General features: G+C 44.1%; 1 protein-coding gene across 1 annotated transcript in view; it reads left to right on the forward strand.

The window, feature by feature from the left end:
• The window catches only part of LOC126280958 (GTP-binding protein Rhes-like), a 438962-nt gene that overhangs the window by 349599 nt on the left and 63932 nt on the right, over positions 1 to 25431 (forward strand). Inside the window, exon 3 of the mRNA XM_049979806.1 lies at positions 10136 to 10587. Within this exon, the coding sequence (XP_049835763.1) occupies positions 10180 to 10587 (408 nt within the window). The 5' untranslated portion in view covers positions 10136 to 10179. The remainder of the gene's footprint in view (positions 1 to 10135; positions 10588 to 25431) is intronic.

The raw sequence follows: 25431 nt of genomic DNA on the forward strand, positions 1-25431 counted from the left end.
AGCACGTTCTGAAATCGGAAAAAAATAGACCAAATGTTGAACACAGGGTAAAAGGTGTTGCAGGCCAACACCTAGGGCGCCTCCAATAGCTATCTGAAACTTAATAGTCACAAGTTAAAATAGAACTTATGTGGTTATATGAGTAAAGTTAACGCATCTAAAACGTACGAGAAGACAGCTGTAATCGGTGATATATCTATTGTTACAACTGGTTTTGCTGCACTAAAACAGCGTCCTGAGGAGAAAACAGTGTCATATTAGCCCACCAAGCCGCCCCGAAGGTTCGTAGTGAAGAGGGGAAGTTGTCAAATAAATCAGGTAATTGGTCTGAGTAGCGCGGTGGCACGCCTGTGGTGATTGCGAGGGAGCAGCACGGAAGGCGGTGAGGTGTGACAGTAAAGAAGTCACCAAATACAGCTGTCTTCCAGTTCATTTTATTTCAATTCAAATTTAATGGCTGTGGCTGGCCGCATCACAAAGTTCTACTCATTAATAGGTTAACAAGTTATCATGAAGAGGATAGAACTTGCTCTCGAGTAATTTTCTGTTGGCAGCGCATCTTATAGGACATTACTGCTCTGTCAGACTGCCAACTTTCGTTGTCCTCATTAAATACTTTTTCCAACAGACGCAGAGCTTAAACGTGAAAGTCGTGGCAGCTGGCGTGGAACTTGTTACAGCTTTGTACTGCAAGTTCCCAGCAGTGCGTATGATTCTCTGAGGCTGACAGCACATCCTCTGCAAATGAAAAACTTAGTGACCTTAATTGTAGGCGAATCTGTTATATACTTGCGGCAGCTGTACTCCAGTATCTAAATGCTGTGTCGCGAGCAAACTCATTTTTCTCCTTTTTCCTTTGTATTCACAACAAGACAGATTTCGAGGAAAAAGTCTCTTTAATGGTTTGTACTTGAAGTTTTTTCGTGTGCTAGCTCATTAGCAAGAAGACCTATTCTCGTTTCAGGACTAAATTACACTTTTAGCTTTCAGCTGGCCCTTGAGGTAAGGAGAAGCCTCTGTCAAGAACTTGCGGAAATTCTTAAAATTCTATACTCTTGGCATAAACATTGAACATTGAACATTGTGTGGTCTACTTGATATCATCGAAAGTAATCTCAGTTCCCATGTAGCGAGTGTTCTTTGTGGAAATTTGTTAATTCAAAGAGCCTTTCCTATAATAGTTTTAAAACAATAGAATATTGTTTTCACTTAAGATAAATTTCTCGCATACACATTTCAGCGACTCTTCTCTAAATGCGTAAAAGTTGTAAGCTGTTTGTAGAAGAGTTTCATACTATTAGTTTAGCGCCTTCCATTTTGCTCATTAGAAAATATATTGTTAATTCTTTACTCTAAAGTTTAGAAACTGGGCCATAAGGTGTGTGTAATTCCGCAAGAACCTGTCGAAGTATATCTTAGTACCCTAAAAAGCAGTTATTAAAAATATGGGTAAAAAATTAAAAAACACCTTCGATCGAATAAAGAGGACAACTCTTATGATTTCGTTTCACAATTATTTACACTCTCTGTTGCATGACGTTGATAGCACTTGCGCTCAGCGCTAAATATTTCTAGTTATAATCATAATTTTGTTACTTGGGTTTCGCTGTTACCAATTACAGGAAATCTTTGACATTTCAATCAGATTGATGGGTTCGTAAAGTTAAAGCGAGAGATTTATAAACTCTCTGCCTTAGATGCAGTCACATTGGTCCTGTGAAACGCGTTTGGATCAAATATATGTTATTTTTATTTTGTTAATATATTTGCAGCGATTTGTGTAACCCCTAGCTTTCGAAAATCAGAAGTTACAGAAAAACGATAATCTGAATTCTACTGATGATATTTAAAGTAGAAATCGGAGTAATTGTGTTTAAATATGTGCTATTAAGAGAGCTATAGTTGTGTCCATGTTACTTTTCCTTTGTGCTGCTGCTAAAAATGACAAAAGCATGGTTCACCGCGTTCCATTCTCAAAATTAGAGCATTGCGGTACCTCTTGATTTCCCTCTGAAAATTGATTCTGCTCCTTGGAATAATGTCTTAGAACAACTAGAACTAAAAAATCAAAGGAATTCTAAGTGTAGCTTGAACTTTTAAAGCACTGTATCAGGCCTCGAGAAAGTACGCGTATTGTGCATCTTCTTATGCGCGCAGGGAAAAAAATGGTGAAATTTTCTCAACTACGAGGAACGTGACCATTGCTCTACCTTTACGGGAGTTTAGTCTATAATATTCAATTTATGGACCTAAACAAGGGATTTACGAACGCCAAAAACGGTAAAAGCATGGGATTTTTACAAAATTCTTGTTGTTTCTAGATGTAAGGGTGAAAACATAAAAAATTCTTCTGCAAGTAGAACTGACTTATATCTCTTGGATAATAATTCAGTGTAAACAAAACCTGACGTACATCTCTTTAAAATATATATATATATATATATATATATATATATATATTCGGAAATACGAAATTTGGTAAGTCTCAGCCTCAAACAGAATGCAATCCTTTGGGCAGGCGATTATTGCAGGCGAGCCCCCTTGTAAATCATTACAATTTTACACTGTCTTGAGGAAATCAGACATACTGAGAACCGCAGCTTTAGTACAGTTATAAGATTATGGAGGTATATTCCTCTTTGAAACTAAATGAAAAGCAGTTTGCTTTTTGCCATATGCATTTCGCTTCTTTTACTTGTGAAGCGTCTTCAGTGGCCTGTAAAACATGTTTGCTTCATGCATGTAATAAGTGCGTTATGTAGTAATTGCAAGTATGTTACAATATTACATTTTCGTTCGTTATTCTCTTGTTTTTAAGGTCAGTAACAACTTTAGCTGCACAATTTTCTTGACATTAAAATGTCGTTTGGTGTTACGATTTCCGATGTTGTTAATCCATGTGTGTCGTCATGAAGATATTTTTACTCTGTCTTCACACTCCAGATGGCCGCTTCCTCAACGACATTTATTTCAACACTCTGTAATGAATGCGTGTCTTTGCACTTTCTCATGTTTTCAGCTGCTGATGTGTTTATCCTTCGTCTTTTGTTTGTGTTGTGTTGTGTATGGCTGGTTTGATATCTGCTCATTTATTTTGTGTGTTTGTATGTGTATGTTTGCGTGTGTACGTGTGTGTGTGTGTGTGTGTGTGTGTGTGTGTGTGTGTGTGTGTGTGTGTGTGTGCGCGTGAGAGAGAGAGAGAGAGAGAGAGAGAGAGAGAGAGAGAGAGAGAGAGAGAGAGACGGAGAGAGGAGAGATTTATTGTTATAATTATTTGGTAATTAATTACTTTTTCTTTCATTGCAAGGGCTCTTTGCATATTAAAATTTTGCTGTTGTTATTATTCACTCTAATAATTTTAATTTCCTGTTCCGTGATGAGTGGTTCGTGTCAATGTTTAATGAGGTTTGCAGTAAAGGTAGAGCGGCTGTGTTCGCACTTCCAACTTCTTATATGTGCTTTGTACTTAGATTTGAAACTCCTGCCTGTGAAGGTGGTTCGATGAACCCTCTGCCAGGCTCTTAATTGTGATTTGCGGAGTAGCCATGTAGATGTAGATACACTGATCCACTTCCTTGACTTTCTGTCTATATATATTTACTTCTTGATATTTATCTGGTTTGCCTATTTCTGTTTGTGAATGTGACTCGAATATGTTTCTTGTTCTGTAAGCAATATGTAATCCTTGTTTCTTTATTATATCTGCTACTCTGTGTCACGATCTGCGTTTGTATGCTAGTGTGTGCCATTCCTTTCTGTTGTCGTGTCGTGACTTTTATTGTGATAGGAGTGTTGTCGCTGTGGTGTCTCTTGCAGTTAGTACGGCCCTCATAAAACCATCAGATCCATACCTGCGTTAGAGTCGTGAAGTCCCAAGCAATCGTATTCTAGACCGGTCACGATCCTGCCATTGTCGAAATGGGGCGCGTTGTGGCATTCTCTCTCTTACACGGGCTTGACACGATACCGGTATCAACCAACAGTGAAATGTGAGTTTAGAATTACACACTCTTTGCGTAATAATTCCTTTTACAAAGAAAGTAAGTTTCGTTGCTCCTACCTACTTTCAGTGCCTGGACCGTAATGCTAATTGTTTCCATATCCAATTTTGATGTCTTTTTGACGTTTGTTGCGCGCCGCCTTCAAGAAGCTGGAATTTTAATTGTCTTCAGTAACTTTCATTCACAATGGTAACAGAAGCGCTCTTTTTCCAATACGACAGCAGTCTAAGATTCAATCACTAAACAGCAAACAAACGTACATATCTGTAAGCTTTCGTGACCGTTGTCATTGCTGATAAAATTTACTGAGAAGTTAGTGCCAGCCAATTTACTCTTAAAATTTGTCCAGTGTTCGACGTTTCGTTCCCCCTACTGTGATCCTCTTACACTGGAATTCCGAAGAAGGTGGCGCAGGGGTTGTATACTGTACTCGCAATCGCGAGAACGACGGTTCACATCGACGACCCATCATGCTGATTCAGATTTTCTGTGATCTATCTATCTCGGTCCTGCGGAATGGTAGCATGATTTCTTTGAAAAGGCTCAGGCGACTTTCTTCCCACTACTGAACCAATTCGAGAATGTGCTCCGTCTCAAATAAACTTGTTGTCTACGGGAAGGTAAGCCTTAGAGATAAAAATACGGTCTTGTTTGCGGAGGTTTTGAGTTTCAAATTTCAATATCCCGTTTCACCTATGGTAGACATCTACAGATTAACTGCAGTGCAAAAAATTACAAAAAGTAGGTATAAGAAAACGTCCTGATCCCATCTTGTGCAAGAGCGTACTCTGCGGAAAAAGATTTTACGCAAACTTACTCACGGGGCACGCCGTCCATAAAAATGGTTCAAAAATGATTCAAATGGCTCTGAGCACTATGGTACTTAACTTCTGAGGTCATCAGTCCACTAGAGCTTTGAACCCCTTAAACCTAATTAACCTAAGGACATCACACACATCCATGTCCGAGGCAGGATTCGAACCCGCGACCGCAGCGGTCGCGCGGTTCCACATTGTAGCGCCGGCATAAAAATGATTATATGTTGCGAATGCACGGGAAAAATGCGATTAAGACATTAAAAAGTTGAAAATCCCAAATCCTGTCAAGTGTGTTACTGAAAAGAATCGGAGTGATGAAAAACTGCCGTGAATAAATTTTATTCTTTTGATAAACGTGAATTAGTTACATTTAAAAAGGATAGGAAACTGGACCGTGAAAATATATACAGAAAAATCGTATGGTTACCTTACTCATGGGCATGGACAGCAGAGCTTCATGAAGAGGGAGCACAACGGGTATGAGGGACACCGCGCCAAACTCAGAATCCGGAAAATTGGGATGCGATCAGTCAAGGAGCTGAAAAAGTCGGTTTACAACACCTTGGATGGCAACATGAAGCATGTGTGACTGAATCACTAGTGGTTGGCTTCATATGCAACCCTAAGCGTTCGACAACGTCAACGTCAAATGGAGCAAGAAGTTCCAAATTATAAGGAAAATGGGGTTAGCTACAGGGAGAGACAGATAATGTAGAACATGTACAAGAGCCAAGAGGGCCGGCCACTGTGGCCGAGTGGTTCTAGGCGTATCAGTCCGGAACCGCGCTGCTGCTACGGACACAGGTTCGAATCCCGCTTCGGGCATGGATGTGTGTTATTTCCTTAGGTTAGTTAGGTCTAAGTAGTTATAAGTCTACGTGACTGATGACCTCGGATGTTAAGTCCCATACTGCTTAGAGCCATTTGAACCATTTTGAAGCCAAGAGGAATAATTTGAGTTGAAGATCAGGAACGAAGTTCCCCAGATAAAAAAAGGTGTGAGAAAGGGATCCAGTGTTTCGCCCCAGTATTTAATCTATACATCGAAGAAGCAACGATGGAAATAAAGGAATTAAAATTCAAGGTGAAAGTATATTGAAGTTAAGATTTGCTGATGACATCGGTATCCTGAGTACGAGTGAAGAGGTATTGAACGATCTGATGAATGGAATGAACAGTCTAATGAGTGCAGACTATGGACTGAGAGTAAATCGAAGAAAGACACAAGTAATGAGAAGTAGCAGAAATGAGAAAAGCGAGAAAATTATCAGGATTAATGGTCAGGAAGTAGATGAAGTTAAGGAATTCTACTACCTAGGCAGCAATATAACCTACCATGGACGGAGCAAGAACATAAAAAATAGATTAGCATTGGCAAAAAGAGCATTCCACGCCGAGAGAAATCTAATAGTATCAAACACAAGCCTTCACTTCAAGAAGAAATTTGAGATGTGGCGCCACAGACGAATGTTTAAAATTAGGTGGACTGATAAGGTAAGGAATGATGAGATTCTGCGTAGAACTGGAACGGGAAGAAGTTCGTGGGAAATACTGACAAGAAGATGGGGCAAGATTATAAGACCACTGTTACAACTTAGAAGAATAACTACCATAGTACTAGAGGGAGCTGAAACGCGCGCTAAGCCGGCTGGGCAGAAGAGGTGATTAGGATTGTGAAAAGGGCCAAATAAGGTTGGGGTCAGTTTCACAAAAATGGTTCAAATGGCTCTGAGCACTATGGGACTTAACATCTATGGTCATCAGTCCCCTAGAACTTAGAACTACTTAAACCTAACTAACCTAAGGACATCACACAACACCCAATCATCACGAGGCAGAGGAAAAAATCAACCCCACCGGGAATCGAACCCGGGAACGCGGGCGCGGGAAGCGAGAACGCTACCTCACGACCACGAGCTGCAGACATCAGTTATACCTTAAAATTGTAGTTGAATAACACATTTACAATCACATAGCCGAACTTTTACAACCAGTAGTCTCAAACTCCAAATCTTTCACGCCTGAAGGCCTCCAAACAAGAAACCAACAAGGTAAATTTCAAGTGACTGAAAACACGCAGTTACAATTATATATATATATATATATATATATATATATATATATATATATATATATATATTTAAAGCCTCAAGGTAAGCCTGGATAGACAAACATAAACAAGATGCAATACAAACGGCTGAAGGCCCACATTAAAATTTTCAAGATTTTAACATAAATTATTATAACCTTCTAAAAGGTAGAAGGTCGTAGTGTTTAAGCATGAAAGGTAATCTTGGGAGGTAATTTTAGGAATAAGGTTCCAAGGCTGAAGGCCCCCAATTAATTTTCCAAATTAAAAAAAAAAATGTAGCTGTACACCTTATGTTTTAAGTTGCTGAAACCGGACTAAAAGAAAGGACAGCACAATGGCAATAACCTTTCAGCAAATATCCACTAGCCAGAATTCAAACTTACTTACATAAAACACAGTAAAACCAAGAACTTTTTTATCATTGACAATTTCAGTTTATACAAAGACAGTTAAACACTGGTGAGAACGACAGTAAATACAACAGCGCTCAGAAGCCTCCAGGGGGTCGGTCTGCCCTCGTTTTCTTTGGTGTGACAGGTGGTGATCCCAACTACATTTGTTCCGTAGGAACCCAACCAAGGGACAGCCACGGACCGACCGACAAATGGCTTGCTTGCCCGCAATCGGTACATGAGAATTCAAACAAAATGTTACAGGCCTGATTATCCACAATCAAATATGTATATGTATTAAACTATCAAAACTACACACCGTGTTGGGCAGCGACAACAGGTGATGAAAGGACACTGCCTGAAATTAAGTTAGTGGCCAGGGCAGGTAACCGGAACACTAACGCCCACAAGGCAGAAAATTCCGCTGGTGCACTTGAATTGTAGTCAACCAATATAGTTAATTCCCCGCATGGCGGCTAAATTTCAGCAATACAAACACTCGGTGTTGCTCACAGGAAAACGTTCCCAACAGCGAACCACCAAAACGAACCACACAACATGAATGGACGTGGCTTGGGTAGTAGAAACCACTACTCAACTTTGACGTCCTGGGTCGGTGAATCACGAAGCTCGTAGCGATCGGACAGCTCCACACACGCTCCCACACTGCGCAGGGACTGCGAACGGACTCGGCCGACTGCACCGCTCGGAGATAACTTCCCTGGTCCGCAGCAACGACCGACTGCCCGCAGACCCCCTGACCAGAAACTATATGCACCAACCAAAAATGGTACACGGTGCAAATATCGATACACATCGCTGCTGCCACACGTAGAAGGAAGAAGAAATACGGCGTAACCGCAACAAGGGCGGGAAAATACAGATAGACTGCCAAGTTCATGAAAACGCATGGTTGGGAGTGAGCACGGCTAGGATCTGTAAAGTGAAAGAACTATAGAGGAAGACAGCCAGGGCGTAGTTTTCTCTTCTCTATGCTAGTTAATTTTCAGGATGAGCATTACTGCATAGGGCATTTGATTCTACGGCATTATGACAGGGTGACAAACACTAACTAAATTACTTTTTCTGTGTTAACAACATGTGGGCAGGGTGGGTTCTTCCTTGGCTCGGGTATGAGGTAGAATGAAACAGTATTCTTACATCATGTAACTTTTATTGAAGATTTGTACAACGGTTTTCTTACTCGATTGTTCTGGCTGGGAGAGCGGCAGCTGTGTCGTTTGCGAAGCCTTCATGCTGCGTGAGCGGCGGCGTCTGATTACGCCTGGCGGTGTGCATGTCGTGTCGCCGTTTCGGCCAGTTGACTGGAGACGCGCATCGTGCTGTGGCCCGTTTAATTATTGAGAACGAAGTCGTGAACCGGATGGTGATAGCTCGGATGTGGCGTCCCAGTGTTTCTCTTTTTCAAGCGGCCGCGTGTCTCAGTGTTGTGCGTCGGCCAGCGGAGCGGCGCGGCGGGGGAAAGACAGTGTCCCGGACTCGAACAACGGACTCCCGCTTGCCAGTCTTCTGCTGTCAGATCTTCATCACCAGCTCACAGGTGACTGCTGATGTGAGGCCGTATCCTTGTCCTCACGAATAACCTGGGTACTTAACAACAGTCTTCAAATACCTTCTGACTTCTCTCTTCTGGCGGCGAGGCTCCTGCTTGCTATTCCATTACAGCGGCGGACTTGGTGCTTCTGTGTACGATGTAGTCTCTTCCTGCATGACGGTCTTCAGCACCGAAACTAAACTGAAGACTACTACTCTTGTCGGGCCCATTGTGTCTCGCGTAGTTATTCACTTCAGCTCGATGGAGGTGAACGACTTCAAGGTCATTGCCTATTTCGTCACGTTGGAAAGCTTCTGGAAGAATCTTCTTAACGTCGGTGATTGGCTCATAGAATGTAGGCGGGGGCCTTTGATCACATGTGACAATTGAGAAACACGTGAGCCGGTCGGGCGATGCCCTGACGGCTGAATCGACAGTTTCCGCTTCTCTCCTGAACGTGCTGACTTCAAGCGCCGGCCGTTGGCGCTGCTGCTCTGCCCGCTGTTTGCCAGTGTGTAATTCTTCTAAACTACATTTTTCATTTATTTTCTAATTTCTACTTCACTTCACATTGATTTCACTAATTTATTTACCTAAGTACCGCTCAACAATCCTCCACTATTCGGAGAAATTCGCCCTCGAATTTACCACTCGACATTGCTCCACTCGTCCGCAGCTCGTGGTCGTGCGGTAGCGTTCTCGCTTCCCACGCCCGGGTTCCCGGGTTCGATTCCGGGCGGGGTCAGGGATTTTCTCTACCTCGTGATGACTGGGTGTTGTGTGATGTCCTTAGAGTAGTTAGGTTTAAGTAGTTCTAAGTTCTAGGGGACTGATGACCATAGATGTTAAGTCCCATAGTGCTCAGAGCCATTCCTCCACTCGTTAAACGGCAAAAGCACTAACACAAGCAATGAAAACTCTCGACTTAGACGATTACACACGCTTCACGTTATATATGTTCAAGATCCTTTACTGAATTGCTACTCTGAGATGAAGCGGTTGGTACAGGGGAGGAATTAGTGGCGGGCCGCATAAAACCAGTCAGAGCACTGAGGATTCAAAACCAATGAAAGAAACCCTTCATCTGTTCATTTTCTTGGATGGATGAATACTGAGAACATTAGGGACGTTAGTGGAATCCTGAGGAAGATTCCAGGAGAGGGATCGAAGTATCAAACACTGGAGGAGGTTTAAGAGTAGTTATGGCGTAGCTTAACGAGTCAGGTTTTACAGTCACTGAGTAGTATGTTCCTGAGTTCGGCGTTTCCTCATTGCAGGTCCAGCCCCCGTTAGCTACTCCTCCGAGCAGCGCTCAACCAGGATGCCGGGAGCGGGCGGCCGCCTACGCCTGCCCTCGCTGGGCACCGACTCGCCCTCCAGGTCCTCCTCTGGGGCTGCCGGCGGTGGCGGCGGCGGCGGCGGCGCGGTCAGCCAGCAGCAGCGCGTCGTGGTGATGGGCGCGGCGCGCGTCGGCAAGTCGGCCATCATCTCGCAGTTCCTGTACGACCGCTGGCCGGCCAAGTACCGCCAGACGGTGGAGGAGCTGCACCGCGGCGAGTACGAGCTGCCTGACGGCGCCGCGCTCACGCTCGACATCCTGGATACGGCGGGCGCGCACCAGTTCCCCGCCATGCGCGCCCTCTCCATCGCCACGGCGCACGCCTTCCTGCTCGTCTACGCCGTCGACGACGACGCCTCCTGGGATGAGGTGCGCCGCCTCCGGCAGCAGGTGAGCGCCGCACCTCTGGGATAACCCCCGATTCCGAATGGGGTCATACGTTGTTATTGTTGTGGTCTTCAGTCTGGTCTGATGCAGCTCTTCATGCTACTCTATCCTGTGCAAGCTGTTTCACCTCCCAGTACCTACTGCAACCTTCATCCTTCTGGATCTGCTTAGTGTATTCATCTCTTGGTCCCCCTCTACGATTTTTACCCTCCACGTCGCCCTCCAATACTAAACTGGTGGTCCCTTGATATCTCAGAACATGTCCTACCAACCGATCCCTTCTTCTAGTCAAGTTTTGCCACAAACTTCTCTTCTCCCCGATCCTATTCAATACTTCCTCATTAGTTATGTGACCTACTCATCTAATCTGAAGCATTCTTATGTAGCACCACACTTCGAAAGCTTCTATTTTCATCTTGTCCAAACTATTTATCGATCACGTTTCATTTACATACATAGCTACACTCCATACAAATACTTTAAGAAACGACTTCCTGACACTTGGATCTATACTCGATGTTAACAAATTTCTCTTCTTCAGAAACGCTTTGCTTGCCACTGCCAGTCTACGTTTTATATCCTCTCTTCTTCGACCATCATCAGTTATTTTTCTACCCAAATAGCAAAACTCCTTTACTACTTTAAGTGTCTCATTTTCTAATCTAATTCCCCCAGCATCACCCAACTTAATTCGAGTACAATCCATTGTCCTCGTTTTGTTTTTGTTGATGTTCACCTTATATCCTCCTTTCAAGACACTATCTATTCCGTTCAACTACTCTTCCAAGTCCTTTGCTGTCTCTGACAGAATTACAATGTCATCGGCGGACCTCAAAGTTTTTATTTATGGGGCCATATGTACGAGGGTAATTCCAGAAGTAAGGTCTCCCATTTTTTTTATAAGTACATAGTCCTGTTTATTTCTACAGTGGTTCACATCAGTTTACAGCTTGAACATTTAACTGTTTTTCATCATAAGCACCATTTCTGTCGATCCATTTTTGTAGACGCTGTGGCAATTTTTGTATGCCCATGCGCTACCATCGCGCCGCCATGCTGTTCAGAAAGTTATGAACCCCTTCATTCACCTCGTCGATGGAGCTGAATCGCTTTACGGCCCATTTTATTTTTAACATTTACATCTACATTTATACTCCGCAAGCCACCCAACGGTGTGTGGCGGAGGGCACTTTACGTGCCACTGTCATTACCTCCCTTTCCTGTTCCAGTCGCGTATGGTTCGCGGGAAGAATGACTGCCGGAAAGCCTCCGTCGCGCTCAAATCTCTCTAATTTTACATTCGTGATCTCCTCGGGAGGTATAAGTAGGAGGAATCAATATATTCGCTACCTCATCCAGAAACGCACCCTCTCGAAACCTGGACAGCAAGCTACACCGCGATGCAGAGCGCCTCTTGCAGAGTCTGCCACTTGAGTTTGCTAAACATCTCCGTAACGCTATCACAGTTACCAAATAACCCTGTGACGAAACGCGCAGCTCTTCTTTGGATCTTCTCTATCTCCTCCGTCAACCCGATCTGGTACGGATCCCACATTGATGAGCAATACTCAAGTATAGGTCGATGGACTACATTTTCTAAGGACTCTCCCGATGAATCTCAATCTGGTACCCGCCTTACCAACAATTAATTTTATATGATCATTCCACTTGAAATCATTCCGCACGCATAGTCCTAGATATTTTACAGAAGTAACTGCTACCAGTGTTTGTTCCCCTGTTATCTAATCAAACAATAAACGATCCTTCTTTCTATGTATTTGCAAAACATTGCATTTGCTTATGTTAAGGGTCAGTTGCCACTCCCTGCACCAAGTGCCTATACGCTGTAGATTTTCCTGCATTTCGCTACAATTTTCTAATGCTGCAACGTCTCTGTATACTACAGCATCATCCGCGAAAAGCGGCATGGAACTTCCGACACTATCTACTAGGTCATATAACTTAGGGAACAGGTGATAGTCACGGGGCGCTAAGTCAGGACTGTAGATTGGGTGGATAATTATGTTCCACTTAAACCGTTGCAGGAGGGCAACGGTTTGCCTAGTTATGTATGAGCGAGCGTTGCTACGGAGAAAGTGTACGCCCTTGTTCAACATTCCTCTTCTCGGTTCTGAATTGCCCGTTTGAGTTTGTTCAGAGTCTCACAGTACCTGTCAGAGTTACCTGTGGTCACAGTGGGCATAAAGTCGACCAACAATACCCCTTTCCGATCCCACAAAATGGTTGTTATGACTTTACCGGCAGATTGTGTTTATTTGAATTTCCGCGGCTTTGGCGAAGAAGGATGCCGCTACCGGCGTGATTGCTGCATGGTCTCAGGTGTAAAGTGGTATGCCCAGGTTTCGTCATTTGTGACAATTGAGTCCAGAAAGTTGTCCTGTTCAGCCGCAAGGTGGTGAAGAAATGGGCGGGAAGCATCAACTCGTTGCCGCATGTGGTCCTCAGTCAGCATGCGTGGCACACATCTTGCGTACACCTTCCGGTAGTTCAATGTTTCTGTTAAAATTCTGTGAGCGGTGCTTCGGGAAACCTCAGTAACCAACGTGCAGAGATCATCCAGGGTGATGCGCCGATCTTCACGCATGCTATGCCCAACCTTCAACACTGTCTCCTCAGAAATTGACGGTCTCCCTCTCCTTTGTTTGTGGTTAATTTCGGTCCGACCAGGGGTAAACTCTCTACACCACTTAAGAACATTTTTGACATCCATGCACGACTCACTGTACACTTCCACCAATTGGCGATGGATTTCAATCGGCGCAGTGCCCTTTGCGTTCAAAAACTAAATAACTGCGCGCAATTCGCACTTGCCGGTAACATCCAACGGGAGCTCCATTCTCAACGGCTGCCAAGCCAAGACTGAGAGCCTCAGCACGGCGTGCGCACGTTTACACACTCTGCACCAACTGCCACACAAACAGAGTTCTGTACTTATCAAAAAATAGGAGACCTAACTTTTGGGATTATCCTCGTTGTGTTCCCCACGAAATACACGAGAGCTAGTCACAAACTTTTAATAATCATCAACCAAGTTTTATAGTTGATTACCAATAACAATTGTTTTAAAAAGGTCAAAGAAACATTTGTGAAAATGATATATAAACTAGCCTCATAAACTCAATCTACAAAATTTTAAAAAAATTAATAATTCTGACTGTTATAGTCTCCTATTAGAACAAAAAAGCAGATTTCGAAATGGCTATTTATGTAGATATAACTCACCATGAAGGACGTGTCCGAATGTGACGGAAATCGGTGGAACTGGTGGATATGACAGATTTACACAGACGAACAAATAGATTACGATTTCAGAAACATTGGATTGTTTACTCAAGAGAAACAGCTTCACGTGTAGAGCAAATCAATAACGCTTTGCTTACGTCTGGTCCTTATGCAAGCAGTTGGCGTGGCATTGACTGCCAGAATTGTTGGATGTCGAATAAACCTGAAACCGTTTCTTTACCAATACTTCATATCGATTTCAATTACAGAGTGATCATCTTCAGTGTATGACTACATTGTCTGGTCTCGTAAAATCATGCACAAAATACAACTTCAAATGCAGGAGTTTATTGTGAAGAACATGCCAACTAGCAAGTAAGATTAAAACTCACCACTGAAGTCAATTTTACTCCAGTCAATGACATTCCAGGCCGAAGACGTGTCTGAATGTGCCCTGGACACTGGTAGGATACAAACCTGATCGTCGTCGACAATCAGGGATGATGGTGTGGGATACATTTTGTTACATACCCCAACAACATCGCGTCTGGCGCCACCAAGTCTCATGACGGTACTGAGTTTTCCGATTGTCTTCATTTTTTAAGGACCAAAAATGAGTGTTCCTGGTTCACCTCCACACACAATTATACTCCAACTTCCCCTATATAAAATAACATCACCCCATAAATACGACCGAATTCACTGAGTGTAATAAAATGTTCAAATGTGTGTGAATTCCTAAGGGACCAAACTGCTGAGGTCATCGGTCCCTAGAATTTCACATCACTTACACTAACGTCTGTTAAGAATAACACACACACACCCATATGTCACTAAGTTTGGAAGAGGTCATGTAATAGAGCTACAAGAGGCTGGATCTTGCTGCAGCGATCCTGCGGAAAGACTTAACAGGAAACTAGCCACTGTAAATGACAGTAGACAGCGGTTGTCACGAGAATGTATGGTCATAAGAAGACTGGGCTCTGGATGACCACAGGGACTACTGCGGGGGAAAGACCATTGTGTTCGGCATATGCTCTGACTCACTGTACTGCTTCTGCAGCAGCAGTTAGAGCAGCAGCTGGCACCACAATGACACAACTGTTGCTAATCGGTTACCTCAAGGATAGCTCGGAGCCAAGATGTCCACAGTGCGCATTCAACTAAGTCCAAACCACCGCCATATGACATTTCAGTGGTATAAAACAAGTGCTTTTTGGAGGGTAGAGTGGAGACCCGTTACGTTTTCTGATGGAAGCTGGTTCTTCCTCAGTTTTGTTTACAAGGTGTCCACTTGAGAACCTGGAAAAAACCCTATTTGGGCGATGGAAACACTGGACCTAAACTTGGTTTTATTGTCTGCGATGCCATTTAGTATAACAGCAGAGCACCGTTATTGTTACACTACCCAACCTGAATGCAAATTTGTACTTCAGTTTGGTGATTTGACCTGTTGTGCTGCCATTTATGAACAGCGTTCCACGGGGTGTTTTCTGCCTAGATAATGCAAGCTCACATACCACTCTTGTCAACCAACGTGCTCTGCAGTGTGTCGACATGTCGCATTGACATGCTCGATCACCAAATCTGTCCCCCATCAAGCACACATGGGACATCATCGGGTGACAACTTCAGTGTCATCCTCAGTTACCATTAACCGTTCCTTTATTGAAAGAGAGGTACACAGGAAGAGGCATACAGCAATTACCCGCAATATCATTACTTTTTATTATTCTTGCAAATCTATATTTCAGCTGTAAATAGACATTCCATTGAATCTGGGTTACAATTCAACAGACTCAAATGTACTGAAGATTGCTATTTAGAGCCGAAATCTAGATTTTGCATGAATAATAAAAATTAATGGGATTGCGGGTAATTGCTGTATGCCTCTTCCTTCCTTATACTGTACAGTCGCTTTGCACAATGGTTCCTTACGGAATCACAGTTGGTTTCTCCCTGTATTGATCGAACAGATACAACAAGCATGGAACTCCATCCCCAAAAACTGACACCTGACACCTGTGCAACGCAATGTACGCACGTTTGCATGCTTGCATTCAACATTCTGGCGGTTACACAGGTCATTGATGTACCAGTATTTCATATTTACAATGGCTTCTCTCACACCCATATTAACGTACGTCTTGCAGTGTTAATCACTTTAATATGTTAGCAGACAGATGTATTCTCAAATTTTCATAACTTTATAGTAATTATTTTTCTGTCTTACGATTTTTTCCCGTGTATTGTCATGTCATGACTGTGGGAATCCGTATCGAATGAGAATGACTCTATATAGTGGTCCAGTTCCTGGTGGAAACTGCCGACACCTAGTACAAGTATTAAGCACCAATCCGTATTCAATGAAATAGGAAGCTCTGGGAAAGTACGCGCAGATAAGAATGGGAGAGGTGTTGATTTCCAAAAATGTTAGATTTCATGGTTCATCTCTTTCACCGCCATAGATAGAGGGTCATGGTATGCCCAGCCCAGGTTGTCCAGATTGTAGTGGATGTATGTCTTATTCGACTGTTTTTAGATTAAGTGGCGGAGAAGGGATGTCCACAGGAAATCCTGGTGCTGCAGTCCTATTTGCAAAGGCAGGTAAAAACTGGATGTATTGTATGTATGAATACAAGGTGATAGATGCAACTTCCAATGAGCAAGGTAGACCTCAAAGCTTGATAGAGTTAGAGCTACACGTTGGCGGTTTGCTGATTAAAAGTACAACTTGCGACAGATAAATTACTGAAAGCACTCTTAGTCCATAGCCTGACCCACGTAGACGATGTCACAGAGAACGACTTCCATCACTATAGATTTTTGTCGTTCTGTATCTTACTTTGTGATATTTTGTGTCCAGTAAGGAACTTATACCTTCGTATTAAAAGTTGAAACAAGTAATTCAATGAATAATAATTTTATCATTTTTTATGAACACATGTCACGTTAAACGGTTCTTCATCTTCTTTCTTATGCAGGAGGAATTTTATAGATATGGTACAGCTGGGGAAAAGCCTGGTAGAAGCAGTGGGGTAAAACAGGAACTGTCTGACATTACCCCATGACTTCGTTACGTATTACGCATATGTGTGACGTAAGAAGTATATGCTTTTAACGGTACGCTATTTGTGTGTACACATTTTAATTTAATAATTGCATATTAATTTATGGATTATTTTTGTCGCTATAATTTGAGTCATTATCCCTTATTGAAGAGAAGTAATTTCATTTGAGATGGGACCATTAACTGCTTTATACTCTCAGGAAATTAACTGAAGACTTAGCAGCCATCCAGGAAGAGTGGCGATCCACTACCAAATAACTCATTTGTTTGGACTTGCATATACTGCAACAACAACAATGCAAAATGACCTATATCGATTTAGAAAGACAGGTATTTTCCCGCTTGATGCAAATGCATCTGCCGAGGAGTACTTTGTGCTGTTAAATACAACAGAAAGAGTAATGCAAGGTTCCCAGGAAACAAAAGTGTCAGTTATTGCTTGTTCTTCACATCCTGGCCCGTCGACTGATATGCAGATGCAGTCTTCGTTCGCCGTATCACCAAAGAGTGAAAAGCCAGTTCCTCACTACGAACGACCATTCTCAACCAGATGAAGAGGAAAACGCGGCGTGATCGCGCTGTCTTCCTACAAAAAAGATCTCATTGCCACAAAAGCGTCTTCCTAGTTAGTTTTAGTGTTTTTATGGACGTGTAACTACTGTATAAAGTCGTGGGTAAAGATGCAAGATTTAAATTAACCCATTAATTTAGGATTCTTGGTATGTCTGATCATACGCAGGATAAATTTTTCGGTTGAACACCTGATTCTTAAACAAACCTTGGATGCATGAGCGTCTGGACTAGTAAAATGGTACGAGAAGCGCCTAGAATACCCTCAACACACAACAAATGAAGAAGCATATTATAGAACACTATTATCAAATTTTGGTGGTTTGATGGCACATTATAAATAAGGAAGTGCTTAACATGATATTGTGACCTCCATTTTAATACATGAAATACAAAATCATAAAGTACGTTATAATGTATCTGAGATTATAAAAAAAAAATCAGTTTTACTGTGCTTAAACCGGAATTTCTTCTCATGAAAATACTATTTTACAAATAATTATCTATGTTTTTTGTGAATATTTTTTGTGCATTTGTTGCATGTTCCATCGCTTTTTCTGTCTAATCTATGTGGGCACACGGAACATCTCTTTGGTGATCTTCCAGTTTATCTGTTGGCGACTAATGTCACAACTTGGCATGGCTTGCAGAAAATTCTTTTGGAGGTGTGAGTTGTTGCCCTAATTTCTTGAGGAAAATGCTCCTTTCTTCAGAGCTGCCTTCAGGGTAGTTGGCTGTTGCTGTCAAAATAAACATAGTATTTATATGTACTGCGTAAATTAAAGATGTCAATATGTCAAAAGGCCACCTTCTTGACAGTCTCTAGCTTCCGGTCAGGAAAATCAGTTCCTTATTTAGTTTTGTTGTTGAGTAAGACTTCTATGGCTTCATTTTATGTCTACTGTTGCACTGTGGAGCAGAGAACTGAGCTGTATGGCAATTTTGTTCTTTTTGGGGATATAGCCTTTAGTTGTAAAACTGTGATCAGGATCATATGATGAAGATAAAATTTCTCAGGGTCCGGAAGCCTTCATTTGGCTCAATTTTCTTGTTTTCTTGGTTCGATTACTGAAATCTTTTCGTACAATAGTTCTTCATATAATGGAACACTCGTGAAAAAATTAACAGTAGTAGAATTTGTTGGGTTTTCTCCAATTATGTATTTACTATAGAAAAAGCAACACAGGTTTATTTTGTTACGTTTGGTAGTGGTCCAAAAATGTATTCATTTTCTCAGATGTAATATCTGCCAATTTTTTTCTTGATTCTAGCAAAGCGCCTACCATCTAAGTTAATACAATGCGTGATCTCCTCTAACATTCCTGGCAAGGTAAAATAATCCCATGCATTATTATAGTGACATTTACACTACCTGCTATTGATTCAAGTCCAGTTTTCATGATACTGTGTACTCGAAGTGATTTTCGTGGCCGTGGTGTTTTATTCCACTGAGTTCCACCCCAATCAATAACGAAATCATTGCTTCTGTAGCCTGCCTTCCCTTTGACGACTAGGAGGCACGGATTCACTGTCTTCGGGACCAAAGGTGAATCATTATCATCTTCGTGATCTAAAAGAGCTTCAATTTAAACATTTATTACTTCAAAATATCGATTAATTGTGCTGCCTTCCGACGCCGTTCGTTTTTCTTCTGACTGATGATTTGGGATCCATGCTATAAGTAAAGAACAGAAATATCTTCCATAACTATTCTGTCCGGGAATCTGAACTTATGCTAACCTGAAGCAGATTTGCCATAACGAAATATAATTAAATTCCAAAAGGACACTCAGTTGCAACTTCTGCGGTACATCTGACTCTACACAGTGCGTGTAGGAGTACCAACTGTTAACTGTTGTAACTAATCTTTCCTGTATAATGTGCCATTCCGACTAATAATAGACTATTCTAAAGATGACTTGTTAGCAAAGGGTCTAACCATTGTGATGCATTTGGTGTGTGAAATTACAAAACTAATAAAGAAAAATGATTAATTGTACTTGCAGCCAATAATGTTTTCCCTAAAGGAAAACACTATACCAAACGTGAACTAAAATACAATTTTTTAATAAATCTTAATGGTGAAATGGAATGTGTCCGTCTCCAAAAGACAGCTGTTATTCTCATCGTGATTTAAGTGAGTGCTAGGACTTTGCGGTGTCTTTTACAATGTACAAAAAATCTGAACAAGTCTCGAAATCGTATGTCGTTTTGTTATAACATGCGAATAAAGATTAGGAACTGTCCCTGTTTGTATCGACAATCGACACTTCTCGCAATCCGTTAAAAAAAAAGGTTAAAAAATAAAAAAGAATAAAAATAACTCAGATTCGTCTTTGGAAACCGATCATTGGACGCAGGGAATGATTTGACTGTTTCATCTTTATTTCTCAGATTGAAGGTGCTATATATAATTATCACAGTAAATATGAACTGAATCAACGAACTGTCGTTTACTTAGCGTACAGGACCTGTAACATGCGGTCGTGCATTATCCTGCTGAGATGAAGGGTTTCATAGGGATCGAATGAAGGGTAGAGCCACGGGTCGTAACACATCAGAAACGTAACGTCCACTGTTCAAAGTTCCTTCAATACGAACAAGAGCTGACCGACTCGTGTAACCAATGGCAGCCCATACCATCACGCCGGGTGATCGCCAGTATGGCGATGACGAATACACGCTTCCAATGTCGCCAAACAAGGATGCGACCATCATGATGCCATAAACAGAACCTGGGTTCATCCGAAAAAATGACGTTTTGCCATTCGTGCACCCATGTTCGTCGTTGAGTACGCCATTGCAACGTCAAGGTCAGCCGCAGCCATGGTCTCCGAGCTGATAGTCCATGCTGCTGCAAACATCGTCCAACAATTCGTGCACATACTTGTTGTCTTGCAAACGTCCCCATCTGTTGACTCAGAGATCGAGACGTGGCTGCACGATCCGTTACGACCATGCGGTTAAGATGCCTGTCATCTAGACTGCTAGTGATACGAGGCCGTTGGAATCCAGCACGGAATTCTTTATTACCTTCCTGATCCTACCGATTCCATATTCTGCTAACAGTCATTGGATCTCGGCCAACGCGAGCAGCAATGTCGCGATACGATAAACCGTAATCGTGATAGGCTACAATCCGCCCTTTATCAAATTCGGAAACGTGACCCTAAATAATGAAAAGTGTGAGACCATCCATATGAGTGCTAAAAGGAATCCGTTAAACTTCGGTTACACGATAAATCAATCAAATCTGTCGGACGCAAATTCAACCAAATACCTAGTAATTACCAATATGAACAACTTAAACTGGAAAGAATACATAGAAAATTTTGTGGGGAAGGCGAACCAAAGACTGCGTGCTATCGGCAGAATAACTATAAGATACAACAGATCTACTCAAGTGAATACCTATACTAGTGCTGCGTTGTGTGGGATCCTTGCCAGGTAGGATTAACTGCGTACTTCGAGAAAATTCAAAAAAGGGCAGCACGTTTTGTATTATCGAGAAACAGGGATGAGGGAGTCACAACCATGATACATGATTTGGGCTGGAAATCATTAAAACAAAGGCAGCTTTCGTTGGAAGGGAGGGGGAGGGGATCTTCTCACGAAATTTGGATCACCGAATGTCTCCCCCGAATGCGAAAATTGAAGCCGACTTACACAGGAAAAAACGATCTTCATAATAAAATAAGGGAAATCAGAGTTCGCACCAAAATATATAGGTGTTTGTTTTCTTCCGCGCTCTGTTCGAGTTTGGAATGATAGAGAATTAGCTTGAAGGTTGTTCGTTGAACACTCTGTCAGCCACTTAAATGTGATCTGCAGAGTAGCCATGTAGATGTAGGGCTAGTCGGTCTACTTAGAATCCTTTCGCATCGCTTCTCAGGTCAGCGGTCGTGAAGCTGGAACAGCGGTAATGGGGTTCGCTCCGTAAGCAGTCGTCGGCGAGCTGTGTGCGGCCCGCTCCGCTGGTGTTTCGCTGCCGCCTGCGGCTGACGTGGGCCGGCAGACCGGCGCCCACTTCGCAGCCCCCTACCACCCTTAATTACCAGCGAGGGCGTGTCCGACAGGGGCTACGCTGCGATCCAGCCTACCGCGTCCCATCCCCCGTGTCGGCGCCCTAATCCGCCAAACTTCCGTAGACACTCTTTGCCGTAGCTGGGTAACTTTCCCGTGGCAACTTTGTCGCAGTATTGGGTAGATCACAAAAGCCTGCGCCCCGGCCACTGCTCCCGTCCCTGCAGGGCTCACGTTACTGACTTCGCACGTCGACAAATTTCCGTAACAGAAATAATGTCAACCTGCCGCAGAAGTGCTAACATCGGGTGGAATTTAATATATTTCGGAATTATTAACAGGAAATTCAGCGCACGAGCTTACTAGAGCTCGTCTCTTACTACAGTCCGATATACCGTGATCCGATGTACCGTGCAGTCGGATATAACGCGGCGTAAAGTATGTCTCCCAGTATATCATAGTATATCCTTTATGAGTGATTTTTGCACTCTCAGGCAACGGCCTTGCCGCAGTTGACACATTGGTTCACGTGATATCACCGAAGTTTCAGTCTGCTTTCGGCTGCGGTGGGGCGAGGACGTCCGCTGCGCCCCGCCGTGCGCGACCGTGAGCGCTTGCTTGTGTTTACCTTCTCGCGGTTCGAGTTGTATTAGTTTCAAGTTCGGTGCGACTATGGCACACACATGGCGCCACGATACGATCAAAATTACCTTCCAACCAGATCACGCGCGTCCTCGAGCCTATGAAATAGAACAGTTCATACGAGACGATCTACGTTTAGATCCGGCGACTGTCGTCGGAATACATTTTTCTATAACGGCGAGCGTGGTTTATGTTAAAATGACCAGTGCAGAGGTCTGCGCGACAGTGGTGTCTAAATACTCGAACTCTCTCACATTCAAACATTCTGATGGGCATATCGGTGCAGTGACGGTGGATCATGCAGGCATGGGCCTAAGGACTGTAAGGGTTTTTGAGCTCCCCTTCGAGGTCCCAGAGGAAGTTGTCAAGGCCGCCTTCCGACCGTACGGCAATGTTATCAACCACGTTGCAGAAAAGTGGCAAACTTTCTCGACGTATAAGGTCTACAATGGTGTGCGCCAAATTAAAATTGAGCTCAAGAAACATGTGCCGTCCTATTTGAACATCGGTGGCTGTCGTGCAATCATCATGTACGACGGTCAGCCGCGTACCTGTTCCGGATGTGGGCAGGAAGGCCATGTTCGATCGAGCTGCTTACAACGTCGAATTACGCAGATACCAGTGGGAGACTCCGTTTCCCCGACGGGGACGACAATCCTGCCCCTCACGTACGCTCAGACGACGATGCGCACCATAGTTGAGGACAAAACGGACGATCAGACACACCCATCGACGCCAGAAGTACCAAGGGAGGAAGAGGAAGGACCCCCGATTCCAACCCATATGTCGCCCCCTCCACAGCAACAGCAGCAGCAACAGTCCCACGGACTCCAGACGCAACGTAACATTCAGAACGCGATGGACGTGGACGCGAACATTGTCCCGACCGCGGCTTTCCTAGCGGAAGGTGATACGACGCTGGATTGCCTCCCACATTCGGATACGGATGTCCACGTTCGAAAGCAACGTTCGCCTCGACGACGGAAGCGACGTCGGCGGACCCCTTCAGACGATTGCCTCCTACACACGGCCGTTCAAGACGGTGACACCTCATCAGACGGCATGGATGCTGCGCCTGCTGAGAATCTAAGTGGTGTAGACGGTTAACTTGCCCATACCACGAGTGCCAAGTTACTTCTTGCACCACGGATTCAGCAGGTCGCGTCGATGGATTGCGCTCCGTCTACCTCTAACAAAGACGACGTACGTGCGGGAGACTTAGGTGCCGATCAGCTACACAGCATCGTGTTGCAGCCACTGTGGTCGGACGATGTTGAGGAACTTCCTAAAGAGGGCACGGGTGACAGCGGAGGGGGTGGCATTGGAGATGCCACTCCTATCGTAAAAGACGCATAATTTGTAACGGATTTGGTAGGTCCGGCATATCTTGCGGTTAGCTTTGATTGCCATGGGGTCTACCCTAGGTGAAGAGGCTAGGCAGCACACCTTTCGCCTAGCCACAATCAATATCAACGCGATGAGGGCACCACACAAACTGACAATGCTACAACGCATGCTTGATGCGGCGGACGTCGACGTGGCCCTCTTACAGGAAGTATGTGTCGCTAGTTTCCCTGACTTCTACGGATATACCGCCCACATCTCCCACGCCTCTTCTACCGATTGTGGTGTGGCTGTTCTGCTACGGGACGGTTTGGAGCCTACGGACGTACTGTACTTACCGAGTGCAAGAGCCATGGCAGTAACTGTCAACGGTGTACGACTCATCAATGTCTATGCCCCTTCAGGATCAGGGAGACGGAGAGATCGGGCCCGCTTCTTTTCGGAAGATATCACACGTCTATTTATGGGCCGCATAGACGATATGGTGATCGGAGGAGATTTTAACTGTACATTATCTCCGTCTGATCAGCAGCCACATCACGTCCCGTGTGCGGAATTGGAAATGCTAGTGCGTGACCTCCACCTGATTGACACGTGGCGCCATATCCATGGCCCAGCTCCTGGATACACCGACTATACATGTCATTCATCAAGTCGGTTAGACAGGATTTACGTCACAAGCACCCTTTCGACGGCGACGAGAGGAGCAGAGCTCTGGCCCACTGCATTCACCGACCACACAGCCTATATTTGCACCATTGCCCTCCCAGCTGCACTTGTGTGGCGCAGTAGGCCCCCTGGAAACTGAACGTCGCCCATCTGGACGAGCCGGCATGTAAAGGTGCTATCGAAGAGTCGTGGAACGCGTCCTTACAGCGTCGTGGTCGTTACCGATCGGCCCTCAGTTGGTGGATTGAATGTGCGAAGCCTGCTCTTAGGCGCACCTTCATGGCTTACGGCCGGGAAGCGGCGGCATGGAGGAGGAGCACGGAAAACTTTTATTACACAGTCCTACGGGGATGTCTTGCTATGGAGCCCTCACCTGACCGGCAGATCATAGTCAATCGCGCGAAAGCGCAACTCATCTCCTTAGCACGCCATCATTTACAAGGCGCTGTTATACGGTCGCGTGCTCCAGACATGATACAATCAGAAAGGCCATCTATGCACCACGTGCTCCTAGAACGCAGGGGTTGCCGTAGGGCACTGGTAACCGACATGATAACGGACGACGGACGACACGTGGCAGAACAAGCAGATATAGCAGAAGCCTTCTATGGGCATTACGCTCAACTTTATTCAGCAGTGCTCCCTGATAGGGCGACGGTAGACTCCGTTTCAGCACATGTCCACGGTACAGTTCCACCAGACATGGTACCGACTTTACTGGGAGAAGTGACAGAAGAGGAAGTGCTCGACGCCATTGGTAAAGGTGCTCCCCATAAATCACCAGGAATCGATGGATTACCATTAGAGTTCTATCGAGCATTTAAACAACTGTTGGTACCGTGTTGGGTTGAAATTTGTCAGGAATTGATGTCCCCGGGTATACCGCTGCCTGCACCGTTCTTGGAAGGACTGATTGTCCCCATCTATAAGCCGAAGGGACGGAATCATGTCCGCGATTATCGCCCCTTAACGTTATTGAACAGCGACTTCAAGATCTTTTCGAGGCTGCTATCAGAACGTCTTCGGGGCACACTATTGCACGTCCTGTCCAGCGATCAGATGTCCTTGGGGGGACCCAACAACATCAGAACTGCGTTATGTCGTTACAGAGATCTCATCTCCCTTGCACGGGTGAGACGTTTACCGGCAGCCCTGGCGTCTATCGACTTTAGCCAGGCTTTTGACCGTGTGGGCCACACTTTCCTCACTGCTGTTCTACGGCGCATGGAATATCCCGACCCCTTTATCAGAGTGTTGACACGCCTTCTGCCTGGGGCTACTTCTCG

Source organism: Schistocerca gregaria, chromosome 1, assembly GCF_023897955.1.
Source record: "Schistocerca gregaria isolate iqSchGreg1 chromosome 1, iqSchGreg1.2, whole genome shotgun sequence".
NCBI lineage: Eukaryota > Metazoa > Arthropoda > Insecta > Orthoptera > Acrididae > Schistocerca > Schistocerca gregaria.